Raw genomic sequence first — 12,788 nt, 5'->3', positions numbered from 1 at the left:
TGGAAATGAAGGGACTGTTCTTACTTGGAGAAAAAGAACAGTTTAATCTCTCTCTAGGGCTATTACGCTACTTTAGATTTTCTGACCATTTGATAGAATTCAATGGCATGGGATATACAAAGGTAAATATATTCTATCATAAGGAAACTGAAAGTACAAAGAGAAAATGTATTTCAAGCATCCTCATTTATTGGAAAAGCAGCCATTCCAGACTGAGCTGCAATTTACGCAATGTTTGGGCAGTGCACAGAAGTGTCTCACTTCCTGCCTTTTTTTAAAACCAAGTTTTTTCACTTTTTATTCTATAGTGGTTTTTTTATCTTCTAACGTTTCTATTAATTGCCAACAACATATGTAGCATTCATTCTCCCTTATCTTTATAGATTATAAGCTACTCAGAGGAATGAATCCTAAATGCTTTCATCCCATGATACTCTTAAATTTAAAAAAAAAATTTATGTTCAGGTTCGAATTATATTAGGAAGGCAAGAATGAAAATATATAACTTGATATGGAAATCATTTGTGCTGTCTACCAATTATTTTCAGTTCTCCTCCTGGGCATTTCATAGTATTGTACTAACTTGCTTCCCTCAAAGGTCACAGGGCCATCACTTGCTTTGGCCAGAGATGCGTGAACAAAAGTATTATGTCTTACCTCTAGGTGGAAGCTCTAAGAGCCAGTTCGCGATTCGCCGTGTTTTCTCCCCTATAGCATGGCGAACAACATGTAGGATGGTGGTTGCTCTGTCACTTAAGGTGACATCTCTGAGTCATTACAATGAAAAGAGCTCCCTTTCTGAATGGACAGGAGCCATAGGTGAGAATTTGGGGGGTTATTTGTTATCACAGACATTTCTCTACTATCCTGATGCATTTGGAAATTTTCAGATTTCCATCAAAATTACTACCTGCTGGGATGCCTGGCTGGATCCATCAGCAAAGTGTCTGACTTCAGCTCAGACACTTGTTAGCTCTGTGCTGACATCTCAGAGCCCGGAGCCTGCTTCAGATTCTCTGGGTGTCTCTCTCTCTCTCTCTCTCTCTCTGCCCCTCCCCCGCTCACTCTCTGTCTCTATGTCTCTCAAAAATCAATAAAACATAGAAAAAAATTTTTTTAATTATGACCTGCTTAGGTGAACCACAAAAGAAGAAAGAAGGAAAGAAAGAAAGAAAGAAAGAAAGAAGAAAGAAAAAAGAAAAAAGAAAAAGAGAGAAAGAAAGCCAATGTCACAGAAAAGTAGGAAGGAGAGACATACCAAAGATAATAAAGAAAACAAGTTGAAATTCTTCTCACCGAATAGATAAAAATAGAAGTTTAGATTCAAGAGTTCCGAGCTTTATATGACCTTCCCAAAAATAGATTCTTGATAAACTCTAGTCCAAGTTTATTATAAATCATTTGTTTGAAGTTTTAAGCTAAAACACTAAAATTACATGAGTTGCATACTGATACAAGCAACAAAATATACACATCTTTAATCTCATACAGTGCAGCACATATGAAGAACACAAAATATATTTATTCACATCACACGTTGCGTCTACTGTTAAAATGCATCAGCAACAAGTTGAAGTCCAACATTATTTACCAGGTGGTAAAATATTCTGACACCCAGCTGAAGAAGCAAGAAAATGTCCATTCTCATCCTTCATCTTCTGACCTTAGTTTATTAATTTGGAGCAATGATGGCAATACAGGTGAAGCTAGCAGCAGGTTTCATAAAAAGTTCATCTATGTATTTAGCAGGTGCTCTTATCTGGGTTCTAAATTCAGAACAGACACAATACTAAAGCAGCTTTTTCTTTTACAGACTGAAATGAGCAAACAAGACCATTTATTCCATAAGACGTGTGTGTGTGTGTGTGTGTGTGTGTGTGTGTGTGTGCGTGCGCGCGTGCACACATGTATGCACGCACGCATTTGTTAGCTTTTGGGTTAACTTCAGCAATACAAACTGTATTGCACTTCAGCAATACAAACAAGTAAAAGCAACTTTTGGCCTTTAGGAAAAAATTTAGAAATTTCTGTCACCTAGTTAAAGCCTCAGTAAAACGTGTGATGCGTTGAGATGCACCTACAACTAATTATGAGTCAGTATTATCTGTCTTTGTATCATAATCATAAAAACCCACATGCCATTGGCTTTTTTGGCTCATTTTTTAAAGTCACTAAAAAAAGAAAAAGCCTGTCATTTGCAAGCCATTTTCCCAGAAGAAAATAATTTCCCAGAAATAATAAGATCAAATATTATGTGAAGTTGCTTCGATACTACTTTACCCAATGAGAAGGGAAAGTCAGTTATTCTGGTAATCTAATTATACATTTTTAAGTTATACATTTTATAAGTTTTAAACAGAGCTTAAAATTTCAAAATTGGTTAACCTGTTGACCACTATTTGTGCTATTTATTTCCATTCATCTTAATAAATGTACTTTCACGTTAAACATTTATATGAAAGTTATTGATGGATGCTACACTCTATTATTCAACTTAGGATGCCAAACTACACAGAAATATATATAATAACAGGGATAAAATTCTGAAATCAGATATATGCATATTATCGTGTTCACTTTATTTCATTTTCCTTGAACAAAAAGCCTAAAACAATGTAAATGCATATTCTTTTATTTTATTTCTTTTTCAGTTTTTGCTGTCTATTTCTTGGGTTTAACATCATTATAAAACCAACTTAGTTGCCCTGAACCTACGCTCAGATAATACACATAATCCTTCCAGGATATGCAGAGAATGACTCACCTGTCATTCCCTAACACCTTCCACACCCATGCATTCCCACATATGGTAATGTCACAAATTCTCTTCAATACAGATACACATGGCCAGGGTTACATCATGGCAATAGAGCAACCATTATGCCATTTACTTAGAAGCCTTAAGGAGAAGAGGCCTGGAATCCTGAGTCACAACACATGGAAGTGTTTGCTACAGCATCTTATCCAAAATGAGGAGGAAGGATGAAATTTTGGTTCCTCGTGCCTCAATTCCCAGGAAACCAACATTCTCTTAAGTAGCTATGGGAAACAAATGTCTCCTCTAAACCATCTAAAAGTTCTAGGCTTTAAGTGCTCTTGAAACACGAGAACATTCATGTAATGTAACAGCAATCAAAAATTGCAATGGCTTTTTTAAAGTATATACACTGGATATATAATTATATATATATATATAATTATATATATATATATATATATAATTTAAATATATATATATATAATTATATATATATATCAAAATAACCAATATGTAACTGTCATTTGAAACAAAATGCACAAAAACTTTGCAATTCCATGCTTATTTTGCATCAAAAATTCTTGTCTGTAATTCAACTGACAAGTATTTACTGAGCATCTTCTATGTGTTCTATATAGAAGAATAACCTTTGTGTTACTCATCATTTACTGGTCTTTAAGAATATCATGTGTCTTTTTGTGTGTGTTGGGGAGGGTGTTTCCTTTCTTTGAATTCACTGGAAAAAGTAGTTTCCTTTAAATCTTTAATGAGACTATTTGCTTCATTTCTTTTAATTTATTCATAATAATTTACCAAAATTCATAAAAGCTAACAACCTCCAATGTAAACTACCAGCCAAAAGCAAAAACTTGTGAATATAATAATTTAAGTCTAGCTGAACCACACAGATTTCCTGGGGAATGTGAAATCAGTCTCACAGAGAAGGTTAGTTTTAAAATGGACCACAGTTAATGAAGGCAAAAAATTCTTTTACAGAAATACATTTCCTTACTATGAAACAGAACTGCCTACCCTATGTTCTGATGGCCCCAGGATATTTTGAATGATTACTAAAATTTGGGGGGTTGAATTGTACAAACGAGCAAAGAAGTCTAAAGTATTACTGGGAAATTTGGGGAGAGATCATCATCCCCTGATCTCTTGGTCAACCATAATAATGATTTCCAAATGCCTGACTAATTGCCAATTTCCCCTTGACACAGGTAGCATAGGCTTTAAAGATGCCATCTTAGAGATTTAATGAACCAGCTTTCAACAGAAATTTCTCATGTGTGTGTGTGTGTGTGTGTGTAGAAAGCACAAATAAGCTACAGATAGTCTTTGAATATTATATATAGGTTGTGTTTCTTTTGTTCTCTGATACAAAAATGAGAGCTCAAAGTAGAGCTCCTTTGCCAAAATTCTTTGTACCTATCACTGGGCAGAGTTTCTTAGGATCTGCTATACTGCAAATTACCTGTTTATGTGCTGACATAGAGCCTTTGTTTCTCTAAAAACTACTTACTGTGCACTAGAATTTTCAGAGAAAAAGGAGATTGCTTGAAAACCGTGCAAATCTATAGCTTGCCAAAAAAAAACCCAGAAAACAAAAAACAAAACAAAACAAAACAAAAACCTTCAAACAACAATTTACCTCCATAGTAAAACATGCAAGCAGTCATGTTTGTCAAAATGACAAGGATAGGCTCATTCTATAGAGGCTCGCCAAGTCAGGCAACCTGACAGCCACACCTGGTGTAAGGGAGGTCATTATAACTATAAGCCACAGTGACTCCCACGTGACATGACCATACATACATAGATAGAAGCAACATAATGAGGGGTGTAACAGACCAGATCAAACAGTGAGGGTGCTCCCCTTCATTGAGCCTCATTTATAAGGAACAGTTGCAGAGCAGTGACCCCCAAATCAGCCATTTCACTGTGAAGGTAAGTATTGAGATGTTCTTTGTCAGATAGGCTGAGTCAATGCTTTAGGTTTCAACACAGTCACTCATTCCAAAAGTGTAAATAACATAAATAAGCTCAATTTTTTTTCAATTTGACTCCCCCATGGAATTATCCCATCGTGTTTACCTCCAGTTGACAAAAACAAGTGAAAAGATGTAATTATACAGTTAATTTAACAAATTTCAAAAGCCGAGTCTGACAATAGTGCCCCCAAACTAACTGCTGAGGTCTGAATTTCCCAGTTAGGCTTTCTATTTCTAGCCAATTAACTGAAATACTGACGACGCTTTTAATTTTGTCTTAGACCTACACTGACTTACTGTTCTATTAAACTAGGTGCTCGCTGATTTGTTTTCTCTGCAACTGGTGACTCAGAAATAGCAGCAACCTTTAAGGAATTTTTAATGGAGCTGAGCTCCCAAACTTGCAGGCTGATGATATGCACTCCACAGCAGCGTCTGGCAAGTTTGTAGAGGTTCCTAAGGACTGCCTTCCGTAGCAGAATATACACCCAGGGATCTAAAATTTGATTCCACGTTGCCATTCGAAGAGCAAAAAGCGTGGTTTCACAAGTCTCCAGAGAATTATTTCCATTTATTCCAATGTTGGCCATTGTCACCTGAGAAACAAACAAAATAACAAAATCAGTTGATACAGGCATTTTCTCAGTCATATAGTTGTTTAGCTTAACTAGCTAGGCTACAGGGCATCCATTTCATTTTCCACAAAGTGATGTTATTTTGCAAAATACTGACAGAAAGAAAGGAACAGTAGCAAAAACACTGATGTAGACATCTGGATCCTTTGAGTTCAAATTGACATTACAACTACAACAATGATAACTTATTTGGCAAGTCAAATGTACACAAATAGAATGACCCAAGAGAGGACAAAAAATGAGACCAGGAACAGACCTTTTCTTACTTTTGGGAATAATAAGTTCAAAGCCAACATACATTTGGAAGTTTCAATGAAAAAAACTAAAGTTTATTTATGTAAACCAATTAAAGTTCAGATAAACTAAAGTGTAGATAAGCTATAGATAAGAGGTTCTTAAAATTAATTTAGAGCATCTGATACAATTTGCACATGGAAATGGTATTGTTCTGGAATGTTACTTTTAGAATTTTCTGCTTTGTAACCACAATACCGCTTTCTTCTTATTTCTTATTCCCTTCTCTGATTCCTCACCCTCGCTTTAACTTGGCTAAAATATTCCAAAAATGCAATGGAATTTTCTAAGGGTTCTGAGGAAATGAGTCCCCTCTATACTACCACTTGGTCAACAATAACAATGTAGATTTTGGCCTCATGTATTCATTTCCTGACTTCCCGTGATGTTAAAGAGATCATTTTGTGGAATAAGTTCCATAAATGGCCCCAGCTACATGTCAGAACTGGTCCAATCACTGAGCCCAGCTTTGACTTCCAAATAAACAGTTGCAGAACAGACAGACAAGAGGGCTTTGAAAAACCTTGGCTATCAGAAAGAAAGAAAGAAAGAAAGAGAGAAAATGAAGCAAAGGTGAAACTGAAAAATTAAAGGAGAGTCAGACCACTACACCACCAGCATTAAGAGAGGGTATAACAAAGCCTAAAACCCAAATGAAAAGAAAATCGTCTTTCTTGTCTTCTTAATGGACGATTATCAGAAAGAAATGTCTTAATTTGGCCTGATATGAATGGTTGAAGGATGAACGTCCCTCATCCAAACCTTCATTACCTACACAACAAAGTACAAACTCCTTAGCTGGCTGGCTCCTTGATGATACATCTGAAGTCTGCTGCAATTCTATATGCTATGCTCCAACTGCTGTGAAGTCCTCACCTGTCCCAGAAGCACCCTGCCCTTCTGAGCTTTGGCTTGTGCAACTCTATTTTAAACTCCTATGTCCCCTTTCTCTGCCTGATAAACTCCAATCCATCCTTCAAGCCCCATGGAAAATGAGCTCATCTCCATGACATTTTCCCCAACTTTACCAAGATGAATTAGCTCCAAGATGAGTTGCTCCTTCTTCTGTGTTATCACAACCTCCTGTCCATAGCCAATTATATCTCTTACCACACTGTGTGATAATCATGCATTTATCTCTATTATCTGTAAGCATCTCTTTTTTTTCTAATATCCAGTACAAAAGCTGACACCTAGAACGTACTCAGTATTAGAATGAATAAAATTGTATTATTTTCTATTTATTGAGGTTATTTCTAGAAGTACAGCAAAACATGTGATCATCCATCATAACCAACTAATATTTTGAGGCTTAAATGTTTCTGGAAGTTTTAATACAACAGCATCCACTAGTGAAAGATTCCAAAATGCTTTATTGTCACTCAAAGGAACAGGATCTTGCATTCCATGCTAATGCCTTGGGAAATGGCTCTTTCCTTCGGGTTCATTTCCTAGGGGAATAATGTATCAAACGTTAGACCTAACCATTCTGTAGCTAAATAAGGCCAACCAAGTTTCAACATAGAAAAAAATCACAGTCCTTGGGATGTCTGGGTGACTCAGTTGGTTAAGCGCCTGACTTTGGGTTAGGGTTAGGTTTAGGGTTAGGGTTAGGGTTAGGTCATGATCTCACAGTTCATGAGTTCAGGCCCCTCATCCAGCTCTGTGCTGACAGCTCAGAGCCTGGAGCCTGCTTCATATATGTGTCTCCCTCTCTCTCCCTGTCCCTTCCCCACTCTAACTCTGTCTCTGTCTCTCTCTCAAAAATAAAAAGATTGAAAAAAAATTGGAAATAAAAAGAAAAAAAATAAAAATAAAAATCCTCATCCAATAAGTACCTGGGTCAAGTATAGGCTCTTATGTCACTGTTCCCCAAGTTATCCAACAGCATAGAACAAATAAACCTTTATGAGCCTAGTTCCTCTTAGAAGAAAGCAGGGCCAAGACTCAGGTAGTTGGATTGAGATATTTTCACTTTACATTTTTTCTTTACTAATCAAATATTTATTGATTATCTGCTATGGGCCAGGCAAGGATGGAGTGGCATACAAGTAGACGTGTGCCTGCCTCCCACGGAATTTGCAATCTCTTTGCTGGGGTTTGGGAGATGGGGAGTTGGCTCGGGGATGAATGAATAAGTATTTCTCTTGCCTTGTGAGTATTAAATGAATGTATTTGCTATTAATGATTAGATATGTTCCTAGGAATCTCAGGGCCCAGACAAGACACTGGGAACAAAGTTGGGAACAAAGATGCTTCATGTAATTGCCTAGAACAGCTGGGCCTTGTTTAGAGACATGCAAATTAAAAACACCTGAATAACATGACACGTGCTTCTCAAACTCTCCTCTCTCCTTGCAGTGTGGTCACCAGCTGTGCAAAGACATTGTGTCCTCGGCTAGCGGAAGTATATTAATATATTTATTAGCATATTATTGAAAATTCAGGACAACCTAAGTAACCAACAAAAGATAAATTATGGTAATTTTGTGTAATGGAAAAGTATGCAAGCATTAATGTTTGTGATCCAGAGTTAACTTTTTAAAAAGCAAGTTACTAAACTGTATCAACTAAGTAATCCCAATTTTGGAGGAAAAAAAAACAAAACCAAATATGTAATTTTGCAAAAGTGTAGAAAAAAGACTAGGGTGCATATCAGTATTTCAATTGGTTATATCTAGATAGAATTACAGATAATTTTGATTTTTGCCTTTGGTTAAGCACTAATTTACTAATATTTTAGGTAGATCATGCATTGCTTTTGTAATTCATGCATTTTCCAAGTAATTAGTTGAAATATACTCTTGTACTAAAGAATCAGAACTTATGTGGATTATTTATGTATGACCCTGACAGGAGAAGTGTGGGGGCTGGGAAGTGAATGAGGAAGTCTGCCATGTTCCCTGGGCTGTGTCTGTCAATAGTCACCTCATAATCCTTGAAAGACTTCTTCTCTGGTCAGCCCACCCAAACTTGGATTCCAGAGAGCTGTGTACAGATTAGATTCTCATTACACACTCCGCCTTTCATCTAATTTCCAAGTGCTATCCATCACATGGAACTAGAGGAATATTATGTGTCATTTTTCTAAAATATCTTCCTTTGAACCTTGACATGTTCATCTTGACTAATGATTAGAATTCTGAGAAATGGACAGGGCCAAGTGTTTGCATATTCTATGGAAAAACCAACTGATTAACATGATCCCTCTAAACACTCTGCACTAAGATGAAAGACAAATAATGAAGTCAAAGAAGTATATGGGGGGAAGGGATTATGTTCACTGCTGGTTGCAAAAACCAAAATAGATAGATGGTGGAATAATCATCCATTCATTTGGACCATGTAATACAATTATATGAATTGTTAAGGTCACCGAAATTAATAAATCGGCCAGGGTATTTACTCATAGATAACAGTTTTATTCTGGAAGCTATTTTATCATCCTCTACTGTAAGTCTATGTATCTTTGGGCCACTATCAGGACCCCAGTGGCTGTTCACAATTAAAAGCAATGGTAAATTCAAAAATCATGCTTCCTTTCCTCTGAGCAATCATAAAAGTAAATCAATCTAGATCTCACATATATATGGAATTTAAAACAAACAAACAAACAATAGCAACAACAACAATAAAAAATAACTCACAGATACAGAGAACAGACCAGTGCTTGCCACAGGTGAGGGAATTTTGTGGTGATCTTAACTAGACTTATTGTGGTGATCATTTTGCAATCTACACAAATATCAAATCATTATGTTGTAAACCTGAAACCAATATAATGTTATATATCAGTTTTATCTGTTTTTTTAAATAAGTAAATCCATCTAGCAGGGATTAGCTTTTGAGTGTTTACTATATCCAGGTATTGTGCTAGATAGTAGTGATGCAGAGATGAATATTTATAGAGAAATCCCATCTATCATATTTTGCTTATGAATCTAGTTTTTACTTCTGTCTCTCACACCAAAATGAAATCTTCTAGAAAGCATATATTTTTCTTTGGTTGGTTCTCTGTTGTATCCCCAGCACCTGCCATACAGTAGGGCAGTCGGTATTTGTTGAAGGCATTAAATGAAGGATGTCCCTATGAGGAGAGCCCAACGAGAAAGCAGACGTTATAATGTCATAGTGTAATACAGGCATGTAAAAGATGCCATAGGCAGGGCTATTTACTGACATGTGAGCTCAGATGCGGTCATTGAAATTATAACATTTTGCAATCTTCCCAGTATACCACAACTATAGTTATTCATACTTGACTAATTTTGAATTCATGGTGATTCTGCTGCAGTTTGTCAAAATTTTCTTTGTCACTAGTTTTTAAGGAAATTTAAATGAATACATAATCAAAACCATTTCTGGTGGGATGTCCAACTTCTTTAGACAGCAAACCATTTTCTAGAATTTTATCATCTATTTGCATATGAACAATGTCTATGACAATTATACAGGGTTCTCATCTAGTCCCTGAAGCAGGTGTTTTCACATGTAATTATCTTATTCCAAGAAGCAGACCATAACTTCCGTCCTTTCTGTCATCACAGAACACCAGTTCAGGGACAGTTTCTTTGGGGAATGATAGTGTATACAGAAGTACAATCCAGTGATTACAAGTTACTGTCCCTTATAATATTATCAACCAAACACTGATCTTTAGGTCTGGCACTTGAATAACCACAGAGATAGGGGATAGTTGTGAATATGCAATTACAATCCAGGCTTATTGGATGACAAAAAAAAGCTCCATCTGTAAGCTTTACCAATGGACCATTCCATTCTATCTCCAAGTTTGAGAAGTTTAGCTTATGTTATTTGGATGACTACTGACTATAAAGAACTAGGTAAAGATAATGGATTTTTAAGTGCCACAGCACCTAAGAGTATCTTCAAAGGAGAAATTCCATTTAATTCAATTGTAATGGCAATTTTGGAAAAGGAAAATCATATAAGTTACTGAATCTGTCTCAACTAAACGGGTGACTTTTAGAGTTAAATATATTTGTGGTGATTTAACCAGATAGCATTTATTCTGGAACTAGAATAGTATTGTACCTCTACAATAGTGACTACAAGAGCCTTCAGGGAAAAAAAAAAAAAAACTACTCTTGTGCAAATCTAGAAAAATAGGTTTAAAAAAACTGTCAGAAACAGAAACATAGAGGCTCTAACAGGATACTTCTTTACAACTACGAATTTTTTCCATACTTAAATTTACACCATGTAAACTTTTACACCATTAAATATAGAAGGTAGCAATATTTCAGTCATTTCCCATTTACAGACTGCTCATTGAAATTTTTTAAACAGTATTTTGCACATGGTAGATGATTTAGAGATAAGTAAAACTAGAATACTACAATAGGGAGAGGACAAAAGCGTATGGTATTTCTTATACCCCAACTGTAGAACAGCTACAAAATGTTGCCACCCCCAAAGTACAGATCAGTGCTGCAAAATACAAACATTTGTGCAGATTAAATTTTTATTCTCTACTTGATTTGTTGACAGATTAACAAGGGGCACCTGGATGGCTTGGTTGGTTGAGCGTCTGGCTCTTGGACTCAGCTCAGGTCATGAGCTCATGATTCGTGAATTCAAGCCCTGAGTCAGGCTCCAGGCTGATAGTGTGGAGCCTCCTTAGAATTATCTTTCTCTCCCTCTCTCTCTGCTTCTCCCCTTCTTTCTCTCTGTCTCTCTCTCTCTTTCTCAAAATAAATAAGTAAATGTAAAAAAAGAAGAAGATTAACCAAAGACCCAGTCAACAGCACATTCTTGCGCCTGCCTAAAGACTTACAAAGTTGTAAACAAATGAGAGAACAGGGAGTGCTGTATAGATATTGCCCCCTTTGGAATGGGTGCAATCCCAACCATAACACCCATAATACTTCACATGCATCCTTGCTCCTTCACATCAGCTGAAGAAATGATGTGTAAAATGAGCAATGGGAAAATTTTTTAACTAAACAGTACACAGAGACCAAAAAAAAAAAAATGTGTGCTACCTGAAAAATCCAAAAGCTCATCTTTCTAAAGAAGATTCAGTTGTAGAACTGAATTTATGTATTTTAATTTGCTATTGCAGTCTCTTCTCCAAGGTCTGCATCATTTTTTAAGTCTGTTAGTGGGAAGATTTATACCAGACGCCCGAGGTATAACTGTCCATGTCGTCCTCGGCTGTTAGTACTCACAAAAGAATGCTGTAATTTCTTCTTCTGATACTTTTTAAGGGAATAAAACAGTCATTTATCCCAAAACACCAAATATCACAAAATTTCAAATAAAATGTATATATCAGTTATGTCACAGGTGATCATGTCTTTAAGAAAAAATATAGAAAATGTAAAATAGGGGCCTGGGTGGCTCAGTCAGTTAAGCATCTGACTTCGGTGCAGGTCATGATCTCACAGTTCACGGGTTTGAGCCCCGAGATGGGCCCTGTGCTGACACCTTGGAGCCTGGAGCCTGCTTCAGATTCTGTCTCCCTCTCTCTCTGCCTCTCTCTCTCTCTCTCTGTCTCTCTCTCAAAAATAAATAAACATTAAAAAAATTTAAGTAAAAAAAAAAGAAAATGTAAAATAAATACAATCAAAAGATATGTTCTAGAGACCAAAGAGATTGTACTGAGTTACAATAAAAGTAAATTATTCATAACTGAATGAAAACCAACTACCCAGTTAAGAGAACATCCTTATTACAAACTGCAGACCCCTCATAGAACTTGACCATTATCAAAACCCAGGCTGGCACTAGTCCATAAGGACTGGTCATTCCAGCAGTGATGGGATCCTGGATCATGGGAAAGACACAAAGTCTCCTCTAAACCAGAACATGCCACCTAGGAGTGAGAGACATAGCCATGAATACTAACAACAGAAACTAAAACTGAGTATTTCCCTGTGCTAGGAAAGCTCTTTTGATATACAGGTCATATCATCTTCCTAACAACCCTGTGACCTGTGTATTGTTATCTGCATCTTACAGATAAGGAAAGTATGGTCCAGCAAGATAAGAGACCCAACCGTGGTAAGCGTCAGAGCCTGAATAAAAGCCTGTCCAAGGCCTGTCTTCCTAATTACTACCTCCAGGCTCTGCAGCTTACTGGCT

General features: G+C 36.4%; 1 protein-coding gene across 1 annotated transcript in view; it reads right to left on the bottom strand.

Moving 5' to 3' along the window:
* Positions 1-3,324: 3,324 nt before the first annotated feature.
* Positions 3,325-12,788, bottom strand: part of PTGFR (prostaglandin F receptor) — a 49,275-nt gene continuing 39,811 nt past the window's right edge. Inside the window, exon 3 of the mRNA XM_042996243.1 lies at positions 3,325-5,348. Within this exon, the coding sequence (XP_042852177.1) occupies positions 5,046-5,348 (303 nt within the window). The 3' untranslated portion in view covers positions 3,325-5,045. The remainder of the gene's footprint in view (positions 5,349-12,788) is intronic.

This window comes from Panthera tigris, chromosome C1, assembly GCF_018350195.1.
Source record: "Panthera tigris isolate Pti1 chromosome C1, P.tigris_Pti1_mat1.1, whole genome shotgun sequence".
Lineage (NCBI taxonomy): Eukaryota > Metazoa > Chordata > Mammalia > Carnivora > Felidae > Panthera > Panthera tigris.
The sequence above is the reverse complement of the archived record's forward strand: the minus strand, read 5'-3'. Positions and strand labels throughout refer to the sequence as shown.